This window comes from Myripristis murdjan, chromosome 5, assembly GCF_902150065.1.
Source record: "Myripristis murdjan chromosome 5, fMyrMur1.1, whole genome shotgun sequence".
Taxonomy (NCBI): Eukaryota; Metazoa; Chordata; class Actinopteri; order Holocentriformes; family Holocentridae; genus Myripristis; species Myripristis murdjan.
In genome coordinates this window covers 18874984-18902122 of record NC_043984.1, presented here as the reverse complement: position 1 = coordinate 18902122, position 27139 = coordinate 18874984, and the positions used below count along the sequence as shown (strand labels likewise).

Below are 27139 nucleotides of genomic sequence, written 5' to 3'. Positions count from 1 at the left end.
TTCTAAGAATCAGTCGTACTCACCTTCTCTTTCATCTTCTCAATTTTCCTGACAGAGCTGCGTCTCTGAGGCCGGTCCTCATGGCGCAGGAGGTTAACGTTGAGATCGCCTGACTTACTGAACTGCTTCTCCTCCTGTTTCTCAGCATCCTTCAGCTTGCTCTCTGCACTGATGCTCTCAGTGTGGTACATGTGGTACGTCTTCATCACCTGCAAGACAAGCAGAGAATGCAAGACGTTCATCAGTATCAGGAGATTTACCCCTTTTTAATGCTTGCAGTGAGTTTTTAATTTCCCAAGCAAATAAACGGTGCTCACAAATATATTTGAATTAATGAGGGATTTTTAACAACATGGCTCTGGATTACAGCTGCACAATTAATCAAAATCATCTCAAAATTACAGGGTAAGTGCAATGTTCAAATCACAGCAGATGCAGTTTTTTTAATGAAGGTTAAATGTGAGCGTACATGCACAAATCACATTTTTTAGAAATAAAAAAGATGGTTTAGTGCAGACTCCAGAAAAAAAAAAATCACATCACACTCATTTTACTATTTTTTCGAGTTAAAAAGCAAATTATTATGCAAAAATGATCACTTCCACTAAAATAGCAAAAATTATCTGAATTGCAATATAAAATTTCATGCAGGCATACTCTGGATGAAGAAAAAAATTGTGTGTTTCTAAGTATCATCTTATTTTTTACAGTGATATAATGAGCTGATAAATAAGATGACATAAGAGAATACCAGAATCCCATCAATACAGCCCAACAACCAAAGCAAATAAGGGGGGAAACATTCTCTTGATGTGCCACTTTGGTAAACATTGAAAAACATTTATTTTCATGTTTTATATACATCCTCAATATTTTCTATGAACACATAAATAGTGAATAGACTCATTATGCTTTCAATAATGCAGGGGGTGTTGTCTGGAGCCCACACTGGTGAGGCACCAGCCAACTAACAGGAACACATCATTAGTATTCTCATCAGGGCCGTCCATGAATATGCAGTGGTGGGCCACTGCTGGGGCTGGGAAAAGTGAAGTTAGGACACTAACAAAGCCTCTCTCACAGACAAACAAAACCTGACTCAAGGTGGATGGATCCTCTCAGAAACTCACCACACTCCACACTCAATGATGGATTGTCTTGTGAGACTGGATAAATATTATCTGTGCTACACTGTTGACTAAATTTTTATTGGTTTCTGTTTCTTTGGCTGACCCCCCAAAAGCATACCAGGAAGATGCATGTGTTCCTATGTGTGCACACACAGCCACACATTACACCCACCCACCCACCCACCCATACATGCACACATATATACCCATGTGGGCACACATAGTGAGGCATGAGTATGCATAAATACAGACACACACACACACACACACACATCTAGGACTTGCTGTGATGTCACTGCTGCATTAATTCCCAAATTGACATCCAAAAGAAATGTTCAGTTAGAGAGAGAAACTGCAGACCATCTGATTAAATAATGCACTTTACTGACCAGCTACCAATTAAATTAATTATGCCTGTATTATGTTGTGCTGTTGGTTGTAATTATCATGTCGGGGAGGAGAGGTTAGTTTTCATTCAGGAGCAGCTTTTTCTCTTGGAGATTAAGTACTTTTGGATAGTTAACCCACATTTAATTGAAATTCTGAAATGCACTAGCGATTTTGTATGCCTTACGGGATTTACTGTAATATGGAAACTAACTGTGAATGAGAAAAATGCACAGTCATGAAACATCAAACAAGCACGCCTTAGTGAAGTCAGCAATGTTAGAGGCAGTGAGAGAGGGTCACCTTTTGTGGCTCAACTGTGAGTCAATATGTTGCTGTCAACAAAACACAGACATCACTGCAAGTTGAATGACATTTTAAGTGGAGGGTTAATTGAAGGGGCCCAGGGCTTTGTGGTTTTGTTCAACTGGGGCCACACTTGTCAAATCTGCAGCACCCAGTGAACTGTTCGTCACCTTGGGCTTGTCCACTTCAAGCCCTTTCGTGTGGCAGTGACAGAACTGTTCTGTGGCGTCTGCATTTACCTCTCCGCTCCAGGAGCCCACCGCCCTCGCACTCCTCTTTGGTGATGACAAGACCCCAGTGACAGACGTCCTAGAGAAGACTTGTTAAACGAGACAGCGGCCTCCTGTGTCATTCTTAACTCGTCCCAGATGCCCGGTGAGAGGGGCTCTCCCGCTGTGGAGGGCTTGAGTCTCTCCCCTGTGCTCTAGCCTTAGCTGCCCACTCTTAAGCCTCGTAAAGGGAAGCCCAGATGTGAGCTGCATTTTAACATGCCTCACATTTTTGGAGCCCATTCAGGATGCTAGACAGTCAACATAAATGGCAATTTATTTGTTTCCCTGTTCTTGTTTCCTGTAGTTAAGTAAGTAATACTCACTTGGGTGCTGCACTTAAGCAGTATGGTTCCTTTTATGTAGGAAAACTGCTTAAGAAAATCACATGCTTCCCAGTGGGTCACAAAGACATGAACTTGCAACCACAATCTTAACAATTTCCACTGACCTCCTACTCTGTGATAGAAATATTTACAAGCACTAACACTTGACTATTTATCTACTGTCCTGTACCATAAGTACTATTCCTCTGCAGCCTTTTTTCCTGCACTGCAACTCCTAAAACAACAAGAATAACAGAAGAATAACAGAGTTATGGGGATCACTTCAAAGTAAAAAAAAAATAAATAAAACAAGCAAAAAGGAAAGAAAGAAACACAAGTCTGTCCTGATAGTGACAAAACTGACGGTAGAAGTAGCGACTTCAGTAGAGAGAAACTAGGCTAACACACCGTTCCTCCCCAGGCTGCCACAACATTTTCTTTCAAATTCCCCTGAAAACACACTAGATTCCCAGCCCACTTTGAACCATATGACTACAGGACCTGCAGCTAAAGACACAAAGTAATTTGCAGGAAGACTGAGCCTCAGCTGTGTCTACAGGAGACGTGTGTATAGCTGAGAACAGCTTGTGGCTGTTTAACTCCATAAAGAAAATCAACAGTGACAGAATTGTTTATTTACTCCCCATTATAAACCACATGCACCGCCAAAAGTCGGTGTTTCAATTCAGTATTAATTTCAACATTGCCTTTTTGACCCTTAATAAAATTCTACAATGAGCAAAAGGGCGCTTGTAGTAAAACATAACTGGAGCAAAAGCAACAAAATGAGTCAGATCACAGCTAAAGGTTTTATGCAAATGTGGAGAAGCTGAATTAATCTGAGGTTGTTTTTTGTGAGCTAAGTTTCTTGAATAAATTGCCAAACTGTTGTTAACTAGAAAATACTGAAAAATGGAATGGACCCAAACATTACCCCAAGTGTTACCAAATCATATATTTAAACATGTATTTCTTTTGTTTTCCGAGGAAACCTTAGATGATCCTCAGTAACCCCTGAGGGTCCCACAGACCCCCAGCTTGAAAACAACTACATGAGACCATGTTAAGTACAATCTTTTAAATGCAATCTATGAGAACAAGCGGGGATAACAGCAATACTAGCAATACCAGCAATACTAGAAAGAAGGAATGCAGAATGTGTACAGTGTGAAATGTATACAACAAGTACAAGATAAGCTGATTTGTTAATGGACATAACACTCTGGATGGAACCTCAAAACATTCAGAGAGCAGATATTGTGAAAAAAAACAACATTATTGTCTTTTTTAATATCATCAGCAATAAGATGTCATACGTGCCAACACAAAGGCAGAGACCATACACAAACATGCCCAAATGGGAAAACACTGCAAATCTGGACTATAGAAGAGCAAAATGTGCTCCAGGACAGTTTGTACAGACATCCTGCTTCAGCGAGCTTCTGGGTGAGGGGGGTTATTTGGATAGGAAGTGTTGCAGAGTCTGTTGGCACACCTAATGTGCTCTGTGTTGCACCTTGGGGGGATGAGGCAGAGATTGAAGGTGCTCTGGATGTTGTCCAGGATATAGTTTGGTGTAGTCCCTCCGCTGCTGCCTGCAGGCTGACCACTGTCTTGTTGCTGCCTACCCAGCACAACTGTGGGCTGGCTGCCACTGATTGACAGAACATGTAGAGGATTCTGGTACATTCAAGATTTTGAAAGTCTACTTTGATCTCTTTTGTACACTGCTTCTAAGATATCAAGAACAGTCCAGCTTGTTGTTGATGAAAAACCCCAGGCATTTCTCCATCTCCTCATAATGAGTGGTGACAATTGTCTGTTGCAAACCCACCATCACCACTTCCTACATTTCAGTGATAGCTGCAGATGGTTTTCCTTGCACTGCCTGACGCAACTGGAGGTGGCGGTGGTGTGAGCCACAGTAAAATCTGAAGTCTGAGGTGTACACAATGAACAAGAAAGGAGACAGTGAACCCCCCAGCCCACACTCCCACACGCCCACTGTTACTGTTACTCTGCAGCACGTTAGACACAGCGCTCAGGAGGCAAATAAACTGTGGCCCATTTATGAGTTAGGTCCACAATGCAGGAAACAATGGTGTTGTGTAATCCACTGTAACACACACAGCACCAGCAGCAGTACAGCCTGGTGCATTCATTAATCTATAATGAAGGACTTCTCTCAGTGAACCTTGTAAACTGCCATTTCACATAACCATGTTGTACAAAGCCCAAGTCAGGATGTGACAATCGGACAGTTTAGATCACGTGTCAAACCCAGGGCCCGTGGGCCAGATCAGGCCTGCGGCACAATTATATCCGTCCCACGAGATGACTTTTAATTTTTATATTTATACAGGTGTGGTTCCAAATTTCCACAAGGATAAAACAAGGATAATACTAACCCCAACATGCACCGCAACATCCTGTGATATCAACACCACTAAACACCTGTGCCGCCCCCACCCCCTCCTCCTGCTGATGAGCTCATCATCATCAGACTGCTTGCATCAAGACAGTTATTAGCTAGCTAAGAAATGTCTCAACCTCAAAACAAAAAGGGGAAAACAGGTGTTTTCAAGACAGGTGGGAGGTTGAGTATCTGTTTGCTTGCCGTTAGGATAAACTACGTGGAGTTGAAGTGGCCGTAATGAAATAATATAAAACTATGAGACATGATGAGACAGTTATTGTTATATGTTCTTATGTTTTCTTTCTTTTTTGCTTGTTTGTTCATTTGTTTGCATATGTCTTTTGTAATCACAAGTCAACCTGTCTCTACTTTGATGCTTGACCTGTGAAACACTTATAGGTGTATTTTAGCATGTGGTATAATATGAAAATATTAGTTTTATTTCTATTTGGATTTATGTGCCAGAGATGTGCATGTACGAGTAAAAACATGCATCAGGGCAGATTTCTCTTCAGCAAAATATCAGTTATCTGGTTATTTTTGATTCCATGTGATGAAACTGTTGGTCATACGAAAGGATTCAGGGCAGGTTTATAGATGCAATGAGTTATGCCAGAAAAAAAGAAATGATGCAGTGGACTGTGAATTGGTTTGGTATTAGATATCCTTTCTTTGTTTTATAGAAAGACATTGCTGGGGATGAATGTGAATTTCATTTGAAAAGCATAAATATAAGCCCTGTTTGGCTCTTGAATTGTTGTGATTTTTTCAGATCTTCCTTGCTATTTCTCATTTTAGGTTTGGTACTCATAATCTACGATGCAGACACCAGGATCTTCACTCTCACACTAATGCATCTGCAGCAGCAGCACTCTTTAAACAATGTTTGAACAATAGCTTTACCCCACAGCCTTAAATCTCTCCCTTACCCCTCTCCCTGTGCTGCTAGAGGACCAAATGGGATTTCACAGTTTTCTTTAAACAAAATTAGTTTTGTTGGCAGCCAATAAAAGCTGTTATACAATACCACAAGGCAATGGCCATGTTGCTACACTATTGATGTTTCTGCAGGGAAAAAATGCCTAACAAGGGTGTGGTAACGACAAAATTGATACTGAGGATTTTTTTCCTTCCCTGCAGTCCTACTGGCAACAGCTCTGAGGTCATCGAGTGGCAAATTCAAGTTAGTTAGTCACGGGTGAGACGCTTTGCTACTCTATATGCTAGCACACTGTCAAACTTTGCCATGGTTTAAAGCACTTGGGAAAGTCCTTTCTTGCTAATCATATCATGTCGAGTAAAGCAAAGTTTGTTTACATAGCCCTTAATCACTGTTACAGCCTCAAAGGCCTTCACAACGCCCACATTATGGAAATGATAAATGAAGTGCAACGGCTGCTGAGAGCGGGCAAACAAAGATTTAAAGGTTGATAATGAAATGTTTCTTCTTTTTTGGGCAGTATCTAGTTACAGTAGTAAAAGAAAGCACAAGGGATATTACAGTATCTGCTCTTCAGCTGTGAAATTTCACACAACTCCCACAATCTTCTTTTTGTATTCACAAAGAACTAGACTTCATCAACACAATGCATCGCAGGGCTGCACTGTATTTGTTGTAAAGTAAGTGGTAGCAGAGGTTTTGAGCATGACTACAGTTAAGGTCAACTTGATCATGAGAAGAGGGACAATCTAAGAGCCACTTAAAGTTATCACACAGGATCTTGGATCGGTCAGAGACAGGCTAATTTGTGAACCAAGTCTAATTATGCCATGGCTAAAACGAGAATGTGTTAGAAGTTTAGGATGATGACCTGTTCCCTGCTGTGCTCCTCTAAGGCCCAGGATACACCAAGCTGACTTCAAAGAACCGACTGAGAAAGCACCACCTTATGTCCCCAGCTAATTTTCCATTAACACATTAACACAATGCACAGACTACAGCTGATGGACAGCACCTGCATGAGAGGAAATAATTTTCTGAACCAGAAGGGGTAGTAGTATCAAAAAAAAAAAAAAAAGGAAAACAGAAGGATTGCGGTAGGATAAAGAATCAAATTGGTGTGAACCCTTCATCTTCATGCCACTCTGAATTTGTCTGAACAGTTTCTTTATACGAATCGGGAGACAGACTATAGGCGATTTGCAGCTGCTTTCACATTTCTAAACGTGAAGTGTGTAATGCATTAAGGCTTTGAGGGACTCTTCAGCTTTTAAAAGCGTTTGACCGATAAAAGTATCTTTTGAAAATGAGAATGAATCTAATTAGCCAATCAGCATTTCTGGTAATTGTACACACATCCACTAACACTTTACTGTTGTGGAGTCCAAACAGACAGATGGTACAATCAGAGGGAGATGCCAGCAATGCCCTTTGGTAGTTTGTCTCTCCTCATACTGCATGGATGAATAAGTCATATAAGGCTGCTCTGCCATCTCTTCTTTTTCTCTTCAGGGGGCAGAAGACGGTTGAAGCTGCCTGGAACTCATCCAGACTTTGGCACCGAGCTTCCCTCAATAAAAACTCATGTCTGTGTAGTTTATAGATAGATAGATAGATAGATAGATAGATAGATAGATAGATAGATAGATAGATAGATAGATAGATAGATAGATAGATAGAGACAGATAGAGATAGATAGAGATAGATAGAGAAATGTGTAAGGCAGAAAGAGATTTCACAGCCTTCTCCACAAAGAACTAACAGAGCTAACATTTTTTAGAGACTTTTTAGTCTGTAATGCCACCAGAACTTCCTTCAATGTGGAAGTGATTTGAGCTCAGAAAGTGTCCGACTTGGAGAGAAATGCAATGTTCCATTTCATCTTAACAATTGCCGACATGCCCCCCCACTCCCTTATCATCATCATCACCATCTGTACTAAACACAGACACAACAGTCTGCTCTGTAGTGAGGGTAAGCAAGAGGATGTGGAGAGTGAATGTTTTGAGAGAGCAAGTATAAAGGAGAGACAAGAGGGTATGAAACAGAATTCAAATGAATAATTCCCTTTGTGAAACACTGAATCATTCAGATGCACGCTCGGATAATTCAAAAACAGACCAGAATGACACACTAATGCCTTGCCCCCAAGACAACAAGAAAATCAAGTGAAACTTCTGAGAAAATGTCAGAAAGTAAGAGGCCAGCACTCTGGACGAACACATTTTACAGCACATAAAAGAAGAGCTCAGTTGTGGAAGATCTCTGATTGGCCCAGACCACTGCCATGTCACAGATCCTGGCTGTGAGCACAATAACTCATATACCTTTTATTTAAATCTTTTTGAATTTTGCTGAGCACATCCATGATCCCTAGACGAAGAAGCCTGCTGATTTTGGTGACCCCGTGACCTTTCCTCTTGCACCACAATCAGGCCAAACTTTCAATTTCTGAACATGATTAATGTTAGCAAACAGCAAAAGTGGATTAGGAGGACTGAATGTTCTCATTACTGGGGGCATCCATATTTAGTACTGTCCCCCATTGGCTGGCCATTTCACTGAAGCTGATTAGGGTCCCAGGCAAAAGGTGTCAGTGAAGATTCGAGTTGTTTTGGGGATATACCCTGTAGTCATTCACCAACAGCACATGTTTAGCTTTTTATCAGCTGTGACCCGCCACTGGTCCATAAAAATTTCCTGACCTTTTGGACGCCACAGTTTTTGCCATAAGAGGCTGAAATTTAGCATGGAGGTCAAGTGTCTAATCCCTTTAATGACTCATTAGCTGTTTGTTGGAGACAATGGTGGGAGTTATCACTGGACATTAACCATTTGTTTAGGCACATGTAGGTGTCATCATTGGAATAAGTTCATTTTTCATTGGTGACGATTTGCCCTGCCCCCAACACTGTAGCCACGTCCCCTTTCATAACTCAGGAACTGTTTGTTGTAGACTCTTCTGGTAGGTTTAGTTGGACAGGGGTTTCTTTTTCAGCGATGTGAGTTAGCCCCACCATCTCATTCTGTTGGTCCATCAGTTCATTGGTCCACAACGCTATGCCCACCCTACAGAAATCACAACCTTCTATCTATAAGGCTGAAATTTGCCATGGAGGTCAAGAGTTTGTGAGGCTGTGTATGCGAATGGATGAATGTGTGGATGCAACCGTGTGTGCAAACGTGGTCACAACTATTGCAAATTCACACTTGTTAAGTGTATATTTATGGCAAATTACTCAAAAGAGAAAAACCTTCGCTTGAAGCGTGGAGCGATTGCTCAGTCCCCCAAACTCCTAAAAAAATGGAAGCTAGAAAGAAGACAACAGTGGGTGTGAAATATTTGAGAAAGAGTAAAAGAAAAAAATGGAGGTAGGAAGAGGGAAAGACCATGAAATAAAGTGTCTGTGAGACAAAGCATGAGAGGCTTGGATGACTTCAGCGATGGGGTAAAGGTGTAAGGGATCGATTTTTCTGTGTTTTACTCACAGTGTAGAGTTCATTCGTCACCTTCACCAGCTCCTCGTGCATCTGGATCCCAATGTCCTTGCTCTGAAATACAAGCAAGCAAAGAAAAGAGGGATATGAGTTTTTTTTTTCTTTTTTTTGACATTTCTTTTATTACATTATGCACAGTTATTACAGGGATGTTTTTACAAGGCTTCAGCAATGGCTCATAAAAGCTGACACAATCTATTATAAACATGTAGTGACAATGGCACTGCAGCTATGTCACAAAGCAGTTTTGGCTACATAGTTAGAGGACTGCTCTCGGGTGCCCCGGTGGTCGTACCACATAATACTAAGGCTAAGCCGCAGCAGTCTGGTTTCAAATCCGGCCCAGACCCTTCTCTCTGACCTGTCTTTCTTGCCTCTCTCCACTGTGACTTTCAACTAAAGAAGCAATGTGCAAAAAAATAATCTTAATAAAAATAAAAAAGACTGCCATTCCAATACAGATAAACAAGACATAGGCGTACATAAACAGAAATAGCACCCCGGGCGGTACTGTACTGACTAAGCATGTCATAACATTTTTTTTGGTTGAACCACTTAAAAAGGTGTCACAAGTCAATTCAAAGAGTGATATTAGAATTCAATTCAAGTCTGGAAACCAAAAGCACAACCACTTCCTCTCCTCCCTCCCTCCCTCCCTCCTGCCATTACCCCCTCCCACTGCTCTTCCCTCCAACTAAACATGAAACAGCATGCATGAGGGGATGATTGAGCAGGCATGCATGAGGGAGGACACTGCTTTCTAAAACCTGTTAGCTGAATCACAATCACAGCGTGGCAGAACCTACAGGTCATTCTAAAATCTACTGAATTACTGTGTATCTGTTATGAACATGTTTGAATAATCCAAATTAACAAAATGTTACTTAAGCTTACTTTCCTCTGAGTGCTATAACTCTCCTCTACCTGTATGTGAACAGCGAATAATACTGCAGGTCTCTGACCAACAGCATGTACTTTCCATTTCCTGTGCTTATTACACATAGGTTATATTTGCTCTCTGTTTTGTGAAATATCTGCTTCATTACTTACATCTGTGGGTGTGTTTGTGTGTACGTGTGAGAATGAATGTGCTTTAAGGGGAAGAGTGAAAGTGTGATATCCTCTAACAAAAGAAAAACACAGCTTATTGATGTTTCACCATGCTCTACAGAGACAGATACAATCAATAATATATCAAGGTTAACAACAAGTCCTATTTCCAGTTTCATATCTCATCTTAACAGTGAAAAGATTGCTAAGGCCTCATTTTTCCTTGCCACCAATTTCCTTTGTTTTGCTTGGAGTCTTATTAAAGGAAGTGCCAGGGATATACAATGAATAAAGGGCAGTTAATTCTCCCTGCCTGCCTTTCTAGACTAACACAACTTCAGATGACTACTGCATGACTATAGTCATACCACACGGTGCACCTTGTGATCAGTGCGATCACTGAGGTACTAAGTGTGACAGAAAGCATCTATTTGAAGACTAAAGCAACAGCAGTGTGAGAACGCACCGACAACATGCTTTGATGAGATGGTATGATACACTCAAAGAATAGAAACAGTATATTTTCTCGACGGTTTGCGGTATAAGAAGTTGATGCTGCTGAGGGAGGGTGACACAAAGTTGCCTTCCATGTTATCACGAATATGTTAAAGAAAAGTGGCAGGGCTGTCCCACACTGGTGTGAATGGTTAGATCAGGTTATCAGTCAATTTATATTTGTTGCAGGTATTCACAAGTCTATAGTCTGACTGACTCTGAATAGCTGAATGATAATGGGTTCAGCGAGACCCTTGTCTAGCACTAAAACAAAGTGTGGAAATAGGTCTGACTATGTGAGACAAACAAGTATATATCACTCTTCTAATATGCAATTCTCAGTCACCAAAGTCTTAACCATCTAACACTCTATATTATTATACTGCCTCGTAGTATTTGCTGTTGAATTCAGTCTGGTCTAACTGGTCTGATGTTTATAAAGGATTTATTAACCTGACCCTCCCAATGTGGTAAATTTTGCACATAATTTGCTATAAGAATTATTATTCTCTGTCACATCAAAACAGTGAGGAGTTGTACCTCTGCTCACAGCAAACTTCACTGCACTATACAGACCATAGGAATCATTTCTGAACCTGAAAACACATATATAAACACACATGCAAACCAAAGACTTAAACAACACCCACCCTCTGTGCACAAGATTATTACAGAGATTAAAGGAAATATATCTGCCCACACCCTTCCAGGCCACAATGACAGAGCTTGAAACTACATGCTAATGATGACTCAGGACGAAGCTAAGTTATCAACAAGGGGGAAACGCCAAAAACAAGAAAAGGAGCTTGCTCAAACAGATTTGTGATTCTTTCCTAGGCACATGAGCCCAGAAAAAGAAAAAAAGGGGGAAAAAACACCGCAAACAGTAGTAATGCAGAAACCATTCCTTGTTTTTACGTCATCATAAATATTTATCTGGAGCCCAGGCATTAAGTAACACTGAAATGAGCATTTGACTGAATGTGATAAGGGAAAACCTCAGAGGGCTAAGGCAGCTGGTGCACGGCATCTGTATGCATCGCTGCCTCTGATGTCAGACAGACTGCAGAATGTACTGCAGAGGCTCCGGGGGAGCAGGGAGGGTTCAGCCGAGGAGTGAACCACTGATGCAACAGACAGTAAGAACTGGGGTGTGACAGGTCAGGCTGTCTGTAGCAGTAGCTGTGAAAACACTAAGCAAAATTTTATCTCTATGACAAATAACACATGCGTCTACTGTATTTCATTTATTCATTCATTCATTTGTTCATTCAGATAACCCATTTATTCCCATTCAGAGCCACAGGGAGCTGGAGCATGTCCCAGCATAAACTGGGCAGAAAGCAGGGAAATACCCTGGACAGGTTGCCAGTCCATCATACTGCTAAAACAAATAATCACCCACAACATGGAAATTTTTTTTTACAAATGTCCTCATCGGTCCTTAAAAAAAAAAAAAAAAAGGTACCACACCTGACAGGCAGCCTAGGAAACCATGCAGGGTCAAAGCTGGTCCAAATGCACTGTATGTTTAACCCTGGCAACACGCTTCACAGAGCAGCACACATCATCTACACACAGCACTGCTTCATTAGAATAAATAAGTTTATTCATTTCTTTTATATTGCCCTTCATCACAAACACATGTCAAAGGATTCATTCCCTCAAAAAGACATAATTTTTAATACTTACTTTATCTACATTTATCTACATGCATGTGTTACACTACTACTGACCATTTTCCAAAACACATCATGTTGTTTAGATTGTTGGATGTGTTTTCCTACCACTCAGACAGCCATTCTTTTCCATTCACTTTCCATTCATAATACAAAAATACTTGAAACTTTCTTGAAATAGGTAATATCCTGCCCTAATATACAGTTGCATCACCCTTGTGTGCATTGATTGCAAAAATCTTTAACAAAATGATGAAGTTGTTTCAACATCAGCATTTTTTCACTTCATTTGGAAACTGGCCTTGTTCTGCTTTTCATTTATACAACATTCATTCTCCCATAGAGCTTTGATTCATACTTTCAACCACAGAAAAAGCTACCTGAGGGCACCTGACTTAAAAAAAAAAAAAAAAAAAAGACTGGGTGCTGCTCTCTTTTCAGCTCTGGCACTGTTTCTGACACACACATACACACACATACACACACACATACACAAAGTAACTTCTGAGTGTACCCAGGCTGGCAGTGTGGTACTCACCTACAGGAAGGCCTGCCAGGTGAAAACAGGGTGCTGGTGTTTGGGTAAGACCTCAGTCATCTCTGCTATGTGCTGACAGTGGGCCAAATGCTGCTCACTGGGCCAGGGGGGTCTCAGCTCCACTTTTCCCCCTTGCTACTGCTACTGCTCCACAGGCCCAGATGGAGCTCATACTATCCTGATACCTTCTACCAACTCCAAGTGTGCTGAGGCTTAGAGAGGCACTAACACGCGAGATCAAAATACCACAGTGTAACAGGGCTACAATCAATCTGCACACTAAGCCCAAACAAGACCGAAAACAAAACAAACTGCTTTCATTTTACTACAACTTGAATCTTGTTACTGCTAGTCTACTTGTTGAAAAAAAAAACATAGTACCCACAAGGCAAGACAAAGAGGCCCGGTTTTGTTTACAGCTAAGATCTCTCCGAGCTGGCAATACTTTACTGAGCTACTCAGCAAATGAAAGCTTTAAGTAAATTGCTCGGTCTTTGTACTGCCCCTGTGCTACAGCTGCTTGGGCAATGGCGATAAGAAACTGGGTAAACAGAGGATGACAGTCTGACAGACCTTTTTGAAGAGGCGGATGACGTCCTCGCTGATCTGAGCCAAGCGGACAATCACGTTGTTGGTGTAGATGTCATTGAGAGTGGCATGGTCGCGGCTCTCACGCCTCGTCTGGTTCAGGACCAGGTACCAGCAGTTTACAGAGGACAGCAGGTGCTGGTCTTTCCTAGAAAAAACAGGAGGGGTGGGGAACTATTAGAACATCTCTTACAACTAATGAAAGTCTGGACAATGTGCAGAGTCAGTCATATACTTTCCGTTGTCACTTGCTACATCTGTGACATGCAATTTCTCAGCCTCTGCTGGGCTGTTTTAGACAAAACTTTAGGGAATGATAGACTTTGACACCAGAGTCCAGCATTTTGAATATAACCCCGATTTGCCAACCACAGCACTACCAACTTGCCAACAGGGCCTAAAGAGTCATTCATATCTTAAACACTCCTAGGTTGATGAATCTTTGGGGAACGATACGTTTTTACACTGATATCCAGTATCCACAAAATGAAAGTGATTGGCCGAACGCAGCACAACTGACAGACTGAAAAATCTCCCAAACATCTGGCAGCAACGTCTCACCGTACATCACACAATAAAATAAGAAAATACATAAATAAATTATACCCAGAGCAACTTGTACCAATCATCATGGACATCATGGTCACTGTTGACTTGTTTTCCTGTTTTGACCTTATCCCTGGCTTATAAACCATGCTAAAATCTTCCCTTTTTATATAAAACTGCATGATTATTGGAAGTAAAACCACAATACAGTGAGTGCACCAAGTCACAGCATTGCCTCACAACATTGCCTATGTTCTGGCCAAACACTGCACTCTAGGTAGTGAGGCAGAGTCAGTACTAATGTTGTTTGATTAAAAATTAAGGTTTTTTATGATAATGTTTGCTCAAAGTAAACAATACAGCCAGTGATATTATCGTGTGGCTTGGTAAAACTGGACAAGCCTGTTGTGGCACAAGACACCACAGCATTCTGTCTCTTCCTATTATTTTCTCAAAACCTGTGTCCTTTGCCCATTCCTGCCTGAGTGCATATTTTTCATTCCCCGTCATTGTATTATTATGCTCTCTGCCCCTGCATTTCCAAACAATGCTACACTCCAGTAAGGCATCAACTGGTTAAATCCTTAATGCTGGTACCATAATGATCCAGAGAGTCATGGGCCCTGATTGCTGCCTAATCAGTTTAAACTGCCTCCGCCTCGGGTGCTTTCACGCAGACCTACAAAAATACAGACACGCACACACATACACACACACACACACACACACAATCCCTTCAAACCCCTGCTCTTGTCTGGATCCTATCTCAACATTAATCAATCAAGTAATGCTGGGGGAAGAGACAAAGAGAGAGAGGGAAATACAAGTGAAAGGGACAGGGAAGGAGTGCAGGGTGGGGGATAGGGTTTCACTGATGAGCAGGAAAGAGGGATGAGCTGCACCAACATCAAAGAAGACCCCTTCAGAGAGCTTCCGTAATGCTAATCACATCTAATGAAGCTGATATCTACAGTAGCTGCTCCAGAGCGCTACCCCTGTTATTGCCCCCCTTAACTCGTCAAAGCGCCAGACCAGCAAAACACAAACACCAGCACATTTAGCTAACATGCCATTAAGCCGTCTTGTGGCTGTGATGTACACATGTTCGCACCAGAGTGGGCCAGAAGATGCGTTCACATGTACAATAAGCTGAGTCCGTTTATGTTTTAATGGGTCTGGCTCTTCAGTGTCAGATTGAGAATGATGTCCTGAGATGTGCTTTGTCTGAAAGGCAAGTCAATTACTTTGGAATTACAGAAATGCAATGTGGTAATTTAAGAGAGCTGAGTAAAATCCATCAATTAAGTCTTGCCATATTTCAGTCTCGCAATAACGATGACTGCTGCAATAAAACGATTAGACGGAGCATGTATTTGCTATAGAAATGTGACTAACCATCTCTGAGGGGCTACTCACAGGACAGGGAAGGGTTTCGGTTTTGTTTAAAAAGAGAGGATCCAATATAGACCACATTCTTCCTCCTCTGGGATGGTCTATTTCTTCTGCCTCAACATCCTTCATTCTGTGCCAGTTCTGCTTGATTGACCTATCTGCCTGTGAGGGACGCAGCTCCTTGGTGTATAATTGCTGTTTGTGGATGAGAGGGCTGCAGAACAAGCACCTCTAGTGTCTGTTAATCCCTAAAAATGGTCAGAGATGTTTCATCACGCTCCCTAAGCACAACCAGGCTCCCCTCGTCCCACTTCCTCCTTTTATCCTCTCCAGCTTTCCAGCCAAACAAGACACTATTCACTGTGCTGGACTCTCAGCAGTCATCCACTTGTCGGAACACTATTCCAACACTTGTAATCCCAAATAAAGTATTCATATGCTACTAAAGTCACTTTTTAAATCATGTAAAATTAAGGCAGGTGTGTCATTTGACTAGATTGTTAAGTTGTTACCCAACACACTGCACTGACAACACAGGCAACACAGAAATGATATGTACATATAGGGGATTTCCATATATGGCACTGAATTCCCATATAGGAAATGTATTTGAATTTGGCTGATTTTTATATAACATGGCAAAAATGTTGTTTTAATATGCACATAAACTATATAAGTAACTATATAAATGGGCTACACAGAAATCACCATATTCAGAAGGGGAGTATATACCTCATGTTAAGTTCAAATGATTACATATGTAACATCGCTATCCAGTGAAAACCATGTATCTCCAACTTTGGTGATTTTCATGTTTTAACTTACTTGGAGGATTTACATGCTCTCTGTGGGTTCAAAACTTCTACAGTCCTTGAGGAAGCCTTTGAAACCGTTTCGAAACTAGATAATTAGATAAGCTGAAAAATGCACAGCTGTGAAGCTAAAAACATGACTATTATTGTTTTTCACATGTAATATGTGGTTTTCACTGGGCAACAGTGATATATAACAGCCTTTCCTTTGCATAGAGGCATTTACATCCATTAATTAGATCTCCTTATAAAAAGAAGGTAACCTGTAAACAAACGGAGGTATCTGAACTGTGGGAACAATAACAACAACATCTTCACCCGTTTAACTGCCTATTTTTTTATTATGAGCTGAATTTGACAGTGTAAGGAAACATATGCACCATAAACACTCATTTTAACCACAGCCCTAAACAAAAAGTAAGCCTACCCGAAAGTGGCTTGGTAGGCCTGTCCTAATTCTCAATGGGGAGGGGTAAAGACTCTTCCTGGAAGATAAAGACAAAGGACACAAGATCTCTTTTTCCCAGCCGCTGTCCTCATTTCACAGAAATTAGGAGCAGAGGGTCGGTAATTAGCCTGTGTGCCAGCCACATCCCTGGGAGCTGAGAGTATTTTCGCACAGTAATAACTGTATCTCTTGGCCTTGTTTTATGGGACTGAGGCATTGTCTATGCCTGTTAATATACTGAAGACCTCATATATCAGAAAGAACCAACTTAGGAGTAAAATTGCTTCCTGCATCTGTAGGTGCTCCAGCCACTTCTCCTCACTGATTTCCTGCAAATGGCTGAGCATCAGTCAACAGCCTGCAGGTCAATTAATCTGGAAAGCCTCAGAAGGTTTTTTTTTTCCCCGGGTTTCGTGCCCTTTGTATATATGCAGAGTATCATTAACATGCAGAAGGCAAACTATGAGCTCTGAGAGTCTCTGGAGGAGTGAGAGAGGGAGAAGGGGAGGAGGAGGGCAGCTCTCTGGCATCTTACTCTCATCCTGTCTCATCTATCAGAGCATTGCCTGTCTCCATGTTTTTTTTTCTTGCATCTGCACTCACTCACCGTCTCCACAAGGCAGATCCATATAATCTGTGAATGCATGGTGGAGTGTGAAGAGGAGATGAGAAGATGAGAGACAGAGGAAGTGTATGGGGGGAAGGGAGAGAGAGTGTATGGTTCCAGAGTGCTGCAATAATCCTTTTGATTCAAGGATGAACTGACGGTAAGCTGTCTTCATAATGTGTATACCCATTAACAAGTAAGCATTGTAGAGAACAGTGCCCGTGCTTTAGTCATGGTCGCACTGAACGCCACCATCTAATCACACACTGCCTATGATGTGTCTGAGCCAGGATTTCCAGAAGGAAGTGTGTATTTATCAAACCAGGACTCCACTCTGTGCAGGCCTTTAATCCGCTCCACACTGCCTGCCTGCTGCTTATCAATGAAAAAGCCAAGAAAAGAGAGAAACAGCCAAATGCAATATCAAAAGACAGGGGGCGCGTGGGCACATGCCGCCAGCTTTGCCATTCAAACGCATTTTTCCCCTGCTTTCAAGCGGGGCTTCAATATGCTACATTGCTGATTTGCACATCATTTAGCAGGCCTTTTTTATGAGGCAACGTACTGCCAACATTTGATAATACGCAGCTGCACAGACGTAAGGGCCAGGCCAGAGCAGAGCATAGTATGGAGGACAAAAAAAGGAGAGAGAGAGAGAGAAAGAGAGAGGAGACACGGGGCGGAGGGTTTGACAGGATCTGAAACACACGCTGCAGACTATAGTTTTTGGCCGTCGTGTGCACTAACCTCCCCCAGCTGGATTTGTCAACCTGACAACAGGGGACAGGGAATTGCTGTGTGTGAACATACCAAGCCTGGAGATATAGTTTAACCTTTCACTTTTGGGCCCCTCTGACTGGCTTAGACCACCAGAGAACAACCACAGTTCAATAATAAAGTTGCACCAAGTCAGACCAAAGGCATAGCTTTAACTTGGGGTTGGAGTCATGTTGGTTTAAGACAACAATGAAGGCAATCAGAACACAGTGTCATATTGTCTGTTGCACTCTCTCTCTCTCTCTCTCTCTCTCTCTCTTTCTGCATTGATAGACAGGCACATAGACAGATAGACAAATAGATAGATAGATAGCGATCTATTCATTTTACAGTCAGCGGGGCACAGCTTTGAAGACGGAGCAGTGGATATTCCTTGAATTGCTGGCAAAAACATCACAAAAACGCCCACAAAACTGAATAAAGTTCAAGCACAGGGAAAAGATCTGGTGTTGTGAGATACCACACACACTTCCCCCAGCCTCTCCCAAGCCAACCACATCGACACACACACACGCACGCACGCACACAGTAAAGCACACACGTTAATTTGGACACTATTGCAAGCTCTGCCTTATCTCTCCCAGACAGGTTACAGTTCCTATCAATATTACATAAGCTGCCTTCTAATGGGGCCGTGCTTCTTATGATTATGTGTATCTTTTGACAGACAGACAATATCAATCCACTGTAATTTGATGGGGCACATTATAAATCCCACTCGTGATAAAACCCTAAAATGTCTGCTCCATAATTACATTAAACTGATGTTGAGTGTTGTCTCTAAGGTACTGTCAAGCAGTAAGACAAAGTAAAAGGTACACAGGCAAACTTTCTGTTTTTTTTTTTTTTTTCAGTGGTCACATCAGGTACTCTGGAAGAACAAAATGGTCCTTGGTTGAGTGTCTGCGGTGTGGCTGTAGCTGCAGTAGCTGTAAAGCACAGTGGCATTCAACTTGCTAATGAAGCTGATTTGCAGCCAAGAGGCCAAAGGCTGAGATCCAGCACATATGGAAGTCTGTCGTGGCCAGGATGACCCTCTTTTACTGCTCTGTTTTGATTTCCCACAGAGCAGTGGCAAGGGATTGACAGCCATGCACACGTTACTAGGCAATGGAGGAGTCCTGCTGCTTCAGAGCTATTCCTCTGCAACATACACAGCAAACAGGGCACAGAGCACAGCTTCCACTGTCTGAGGCTGTGAGGGGCCTGTTAGAGGGTAGCGGGGCCAAGACAGTTCAGCTTTGTTTATATCAAAAGGCACAGAAAGAAACACATGACAAAGAGGAAGCAAATTGTGAAGAATAAATGTGTACACATTACACTGAACCCCAACTGTATTCTTAAAAGGTTTGATTGAGACCGTGACTAAAGCTCCCTCCTAAACCCTGCAATACGTCTGGAGCTCCAGTCAGTTTCATGATGTGATGGAGGAAATCTGCATACTAATAAACCCAAAGACGTCAAATAGGAAATTAATTGTTATGCTACAACTTGAAGGACATGAATTAGGTAGTGCAACACTGTTAATTGGCCTCTGAACAATCTGAATTCTATTTACAGCAATTAAAATCCAAACAAAAGATGACAATATGTCACGCTGTTTATACAGTAGGGTTTTGTGCCTCAGTCATTAGGCTGTGTGTGTGATGTGCAGACATCACAGAGTAGACACTGCTGCTTTGTTACTCAAGGTAACAGGCGCCTTTTCCATCTTGGTGACAGGTGTTTTGTCAGCCGGATAGGGTGTGCAGTGATGTTGTATGAATACCGCAGTCCGCTGTCTCCCGCTGTCTAGTGCCGTGCTTAATTTCCTCTTGGAGGGCAATTTATCTAACAGCAACTAGCAGACACACCAAAGGATATTTTTTTTTCCATCCACTGATGCTCACATGCTGGTTTCCAAACAAGTGCACATGAACAAATTCATAGAAATAGAAAAAAGTCCAGATATTCAGTCGGTATATAGCAGCATAGCAATAAGAAGTTTTCAGGCAAAGTTCCGATGCAATGAGCTTTGGTGACTTGTGTAGACAGCAGTTGTCATAAATGCCACACAAGCCATTTACTGGATACAAATACTATTTCTGGAGATTTAGCTTAAGTGTCCTTAGCTGTAAATGAGCCTGGGCAAGATACTGATTTTCAGTTTCTTTCAGAATCACTGATTTGGTCAAATGAATCTGTGATATACTCAGGTCTCAGGTGACAGGTCAGAAGATGTGCTGTATGCCCACTAATGCAAAATTCATGTTCCATGCAAGATGTGAATGCATAGTGACTGTCAAAACTGCCTTAAAGAGATGTAGTTCTTGTCTCTATATTTATTATTATTTAGGTAACACTACCAAGCCATAGTTTCTAATTTGGTTTTGCAAAGTTAGTTATTAGCTAGGAGAGCAGAACACTGAAGTCTATCAATTTGCAGGTGCAATAATGCAGACATTATTCACACTCATGGTGAAGCTGCTCAGTGAAAAGATGAGTTATGAGCAGAAATGATCCAACTACACCACCAGACATCTATTTATATTTTTGTGATCAGTATTAAATCCCAAAAGGCAACAACAAGCACAACTGTAGAGAAATCACCCATTTCAACTTTTGATGTAAAACTTATTTTTGATTTGACAAATTATTTCAGTGGTTTCTTACAAGAAAATGCAAAACAGTGTTATTTCAGATTTTCTAGAGCATGTTTTATCATGTTTTTATCCAATTTATGCCCCAAGGGCATGCTGACAAAATTCAGTCTTTGAGCACTGTAGTACTAACCAAAACTGTATTAAAGGTGAATTGTCTTCAAAGATGCATGCCATGCAAATGAGAAAAGTCAAAAAACACATTTTTCATCATATCAATGAGAAGGACAAAGAAGCCACGATATGACATAAACCTCTAGGCAAGGGACGGCGTTATCAGTGTGCACACCCAACATCCCAGGTGTGAACAGCTCAAACATGTGTAGCTTAGTCACATATGAGCCACACGACCTGATGCAGTCTGAACTGAGCTCAAAGTGCAGGTCTTTGGCAAGCATGCTGTCAAGCACACAGACATTTTGACACTGTTTGGTTGCCTTAATGGAGTTCAGAGGAAGCAAATACAGTCCGCATAAAGAAGTGCATGCAATCTAATGTCACACCTCATTGCTGTCAATTTGCACCTCACCACACAGGATGTGTGTGCGTGTCTGTGTGTGTGTTGCTGTCACCTAGAAGCCACACTCAGGCACTTCCTGACTTCTACCTGTTATAAGCGTCTATAATATACACATTAGGACATGTGTCAGTGGATTAGCTGATTTCTCATGTCAGTTCTGTAAGGTCTATCCCATGTGTGGATAAGATCTATTGTACAGTCCAGGGTTACAGCCTGCAGCACCAGAGTCCTGTCTGCTGTCAGCCAGGTCTTGGATAACAGGGTGTAGCCTGCCTCCTCTAGAGCAGATAACTGGTCCCACTTATCCAGTCAAATCCCCATGCAATTCTATAATTACACTGCTTTTAGTTTTTGTGCTACACACACTTGGAATATTTTACAATACCCATTAAAACATAACACAATTGTACCTATAGGCCAGTTTAAAAGCATGATTATAAACTAGTCCACTCTTGAATTTAACCGTTTTTAACTGTGTTCTGTTGTTTGTTGCCCTCAGTGATCCTCAACATTTAAATAAAGGTTGAATGAATAAATGAATAACAACTCTTTACACATAACTCTCCTACATACAGTACTTCTGCCTAAATACAAAGGTAAATACACAAATTCACACAACTCTACATACACACATACACACATCTGGGTCACCTTGTGCTTGGGGGTGTCAGGAGTACCAAATACAAAAATATAGTACAAAATATCCATAATCAAGTAAAGGTGTTTTTACTTTGCTGAAATCTGACTTACATTTTTCTGAATTGTTTACATTTAACTGAGCATTAGAAGTGGAACTAAAACTAGATGAGAAAAAACCCAGCACTCATGTAACAAATCTTTAAAATGAAAAGCAAAACCAACGAACATCCTGTATGAGACCAAGGCTGCTTTGGTTGGTATGGAGTCAGTGGCCATGGTCTGATAATGAGGGAGGCTGAGCAGAACATACAGCTCCACTGTAGGGTATTTTATCTGTATGTTCAAAATTAATACAGTAGGAAAGCTACTGTACACACAATGCTACTTTTCAACAGTAGTATTGCATATACATTTGGTAATAACTAATTGCTGTGCTATAAAAAAGCCTATTGTGAGTGGAATATACCACTGTCAGCAGCAATAATGATTCATATATCATGAAATCAGAGGGCTGTGGATTTCTATTAAATTGTGTTTACTGCATAGTTCTTCTGGCATGTAGGGTTTTCATTTTTTATTGTGTTTACACATTTTACAGAACCTAAAAAGCTAGGTCATGGTGGTAGAGAGCAGAGAGACTTTTGTCAACATGGCACTGCTATAAGACTCGGGGGAGATCAAGAGTTGAATCACTGCAGACTAAATCATTTTTAACAATACTGAAAAGGTCTGCTGGTTGTCCTACAGCCAAATCCAAATATGTTGGCTGAATCCTATGCAGTATTTATTTATTTTTTATTATTATTTTTTTTAAATTAAATCTTTGTGCAAACAGTTTAACAAGATTTTACAACCTTTTACAACAGGCTTCATGCACTATATGGACAAAAGTATTGGGCCACACCTCTTAATCACTGAATTCAGGTGTTTCATTCAGTCTGTTGCCACAGGTGTATAAAATCAAGCAGGTAGCTATGCAGTCTGCCTTCACAAACATTTGTCAAAGAATCGGATCGTTCTAAAGAGCTCACTGAATTCCAGCGTGGTGCTGTAACAGTAATGTAATAGGATGCCACCGTTTCAACGAGCCAATTTGTGAAATTTCTACTGTCCTAGATATTCCATCAACTATAAGTGGTATTGGGCGCACTGGTGGTTCACCGGTTAAGAGCGCATACCATGTACCAGGGCTTAGTACCGATCACAGAGACTGGGGTTCGAATACGACCTCAGGTCCTTTGCTGCATGTCATCTCCCCTCTCTCCCTCTCTCTCTCTATCTCCACTGTGACTGTCAAATAAAGCAGAAAATGCCAAAAAAAAAAAAAAAAAAAAAAACTGTAACTGGTATTATTGCAAAGTGAAAGCATTCAGGAACCACAGCAACTCAGCCACCAAGCGACAAACAGAGCGGGGTCGCCGAGTGATTAGGAATCTGCAGCCTGGCGTCAGTCTCCTGCTGTGCCTGCTCACCTGAGCTGGGTAATTTCAGGAGCAGGTGAGGTCAATTTCATGCACTGCATGAATCATCATGAACCGTTAAAAATGTGTTAGTAGTGATTTCTGTACAGAGCATCCCTCTTTACTTCACCAGCATATTCAAGAGTATTTTCAGAACTTAAATGGGCCAAGGTTATGGGTTAAGGCGTGGAGGTGATATTGACTTTTCTTTTCATTGTTTCATTCCCTAATTCCATCTTTCCCCAATCCATTTTACTTACAGAATCAATCCCCTCTGTCTTTCACTCAATCACCCACATTAGGTTGCTGTGGAAGATTATTGTTTAGTCTCTATAAATGCACTGTTGACATTACATATTTTTTTTGCAAATTATGTTGAGTCTTCTAAAAATGGGAACCAATGTTGCTTTTGCCAACTAGACAACAGCCAAGCAAAGACAGATGGCCTTTTAACTAAGCTACTATTGTGGATAAATTTGAGCACTTAAGTTTAAGTTGTTTAACTTAATGTTCCCTTCATATGTGCGTGCAGGTTTAATGCAGTTTGGAGGACAGTTTGTGATCAAATCCTTCTGGAGAGTCTATATTTATAAGACTCTATAATGGATGCAATATAAATATTTAACTGTAACATGTGGTGAAGTATAAAACTTCACTCTAAACTTCCTTAAAGAAAAGTTAAATTGCTGAGTTAAAAGAAAAACCCTCAAAAAAGCACAAGTACTCACAAAATCGACTACATTACAGTAATGAGAGTGATTGTAATTTGTTACTTCCACTCTTTCTGGGCCATCTAACTTGTATCACATCCACAGTTTGACAGGGCTTTGTCAATAATGAGCTGCACCTCCTCCTTATCCTTCCAAAACTAGCTGACCTTCAAAACTGTCCCTAAGAATTTGCCTGCAATAATAGAAATTCCCATGACACATAAACATAATTGAGTATTTCATTGCACAGTTCTGCAACGAGGCATTATAATTAGTGCAGCGCTTGGTCTTGCAGGCAGGTTATAAATCTATGACTGGCAACTTTCCATGACAGTGAATCAGCCACTGATCAGAGCGCGGTGCAGCCACTTTGCATGCAGAGGCCCATAACCCTCCCATTGCCAAGCATCAAAAAGGGGATAAAGGCTAGAGGATTTACAAACAGAGATTGAAACTAAAGAGAACACTCAGTACCATCATACCTCTGTCAAGACATGCCAGGTCCACCTGACCAAAGGTTAGTCATGCCCACCGCCGCACCCTTCGTTGGCCAACTGGTATGACAAGTGAATCAGTTCTTCCTTGCCCCATGATCAACCATTCCACCAAGTTTCATACAAATCTGTGCATAATTTTTGAGATATCCTGCTACCAAACAAACAATCAGACAAACAAATTGAATGGGTTGAAAATACAGCCCCCATTCAATGCAGTTGGTGAAGGTAAAGATGGGATAAGGCTAAGTTTGAACCACTAACCTTGTGGTGTGGACACAGCTGCCTAAATCATTGAGATAATGCTGCTTTGTGCACCATGTCCTCTAGATTTGGTTGCAATAGCATAAAGCATTCGGGGTTTATTACACTTTGTAAAACAAGCCCCACCCACAGCATTGATGCAAACTTTGGCAGCAACCTGTAGCAAATGAACATAAAAAAATAAAAAAGATGATTTTTTTTCCTGGCTTGGGAAACATACTATATATATATTGGATTGCTCCAAAATTGTGAGTAGCAAAAGAAAAGAATTTTGTTTGTCCGACTTGTGGTTCACAAGTTATTAACAAAAATGCAAAGAGCATTACTATCGTGCAATCATCCGGACAATTGGTGTGAAAAGTTAAGCAGTTCTTCCTTGTCCCATGACCAACCTTTCCACCAAGTTTCATGCAAATTCATCCAGAACTTTAAGAGACATCCAGCTCACAAGCAAACAAGTAAACAAACAGACAAACTCAATGGGACTAAAATATAACCACTGTCCAATTACACTGGCAAAGGTAACTCTCTCCAAAATCAGTGTAGCCACAGCAAGAGAGAGATGCATCTTGGAGTCATTTCTGAGCAGATTGAGGACACAGTGAGATAGATGGAGCAGCATGAGAAACACAGAGATTGGGAAACATGATTGGGATTAGGAATATGCATACAGAGTGCATGCAACAGTTGCAACTACAGGGGCGAGTGGATCCATGTGTTCGATTGTACAAACAAAAACAGAGAGCATGTGTGTATTTGGGTGAACTCGGCAGGGAGGGGAACTCACTTGAACTGATGGTGCTCTCTGGAGCTGCGGATCTTGGAGGAGAATCTCTCGGCCAGTTTCTCTAAGCTGCGGGAATACTCCAGCTGAATCTCTGCCTTGCGGCGGAAGAACTCCTGCAGGTCCTGCAGCAGCTGGATGCGGGACTCGGACTGCTGCTCCAAGCATTTGAACTGCTCCACCAGCTGGTTACGGATCTCTATCCATCAAAACACCAAACAAAACTGGAATGAGTCAACTGTTTACATGGCTGTCACAACAGTGCAAAACACATCCAGGGCAAAAATCAGTCAACCATACCTGTCATCATAATATTAAAGCATCACATTATTATGACAAGTGCCGTATTTTTGTTTGCTCTAAGGAGTATTTTGACATGTTTATTTATTTATTTTTTATTATATTTCTTCCCCAGGCTCTTGTCATGTTTTGAACAAATGTCACTTATTGGCAGTTAAAATTGTGACTTGCTGTCTTTATTAAACATCAACATATCATTGTAAATTTAATTGTGGTATTGTTACCATAAATAAATGAGACCAAGAATAGGCTCTATCTATAGCCAGTGGCATTGTTATTGCCAGTGTTTCTCAAAAGTAAGACCACATTTTATATAAACTCTGTTGCTTCCTGTTGCTTAAAAGGTCTTTGCTTCTTCAGTCACAGGTTTTCAGTTTTGTTCTTATCGGCATTGAAAGAAAGCATTTTGTGCCTTTTTCACACAGGCACTCAGTTCCAGAAATGTAATGGCATACAGCTGTGTGTGAGTAGCAGAAAATCCCAGTATATTACAGAAAATTCTGAAACGGCAATACTCAGGACCATGTAAGATTTTTGGTAATGTTCAGGCATGGTAGCCGTGTGAATGTGAGGTATATGGTTGCCTTGTCAAACACGGCTGATGAGATGTTTTTGTGTTTTCATGAGAACCAAATACAGCAGACTCAGTTGACACACAATCAAACCACAACTTGGATTTGCAGACAGACCGCTCAGTTTAGGGGTGTACGTTCACAGCAACAACAACAAACAAAAACACACCAAACACTCACACTTTTTACATATATTCGGACACATCTTTTGCACCTGCCCCTCTGGCCTTACCTGGCACAGTTATGCCTTGTGTGAATAGGTACACACAGAAACGTTACAGGAGTGTGTGTGTGTGTGTGTTAAAATGCAGTGTGAGGCTGCCAATCTTTTCATTGATAGTTTCATTTATTTACGGTAACCATGCCACAGTAATGTCTCACAATTAATATCACCTTTAAATTACAGAAATATCACTTTTACACCAATTTAGAATTTAAAGACAACAAACATGCCATGTCAAGTATCAATTACATTTGCTACAATATATGGTAGCACTTATGGTAGCACCAGTGTAGTCGGTATGTTGCTGAAAAGCATTAAATGATGATAATG

At 41.1% G+C, this 27139-nt stretch overlaps 1 protein-coding gene across 2 annotated transcripts in view; it reads right to left on the bottom strand.

Moving 5' to 3' along the window:
• The window catches only part of srgap3 (SLIT-ROBO Rho GTPase activating protein 3), a 68405-nt gene that overhangs the window by 25168 nt on the left and 16098 nt on the right, over positions 1 to 27139 (bottom strand). For both annotated transcript variants that reach the window (XM_030052031.1, XM_030052032.1), the window contains exons 2-5: positions 25718 to 25913; positions 13608 to 13770; positions 9264 to 9326; positions 24 to 209 (exon numbers count right to left, since the gene is read on the bottom strand). In XM_030052031.1, the coding sequence (XP_029907891.1) occupies positions 24 to 209; positions 9264 to 9326; positions 13608 to 13770; positions 25718 to 25913 (608 nt within the window). The remainder of the gene's footprint in view (positions 1 to 23; positions 210 to 9263; positions 9327 to 13607; positions 13771 to 25717; positions 25914 to 27139) is intronic.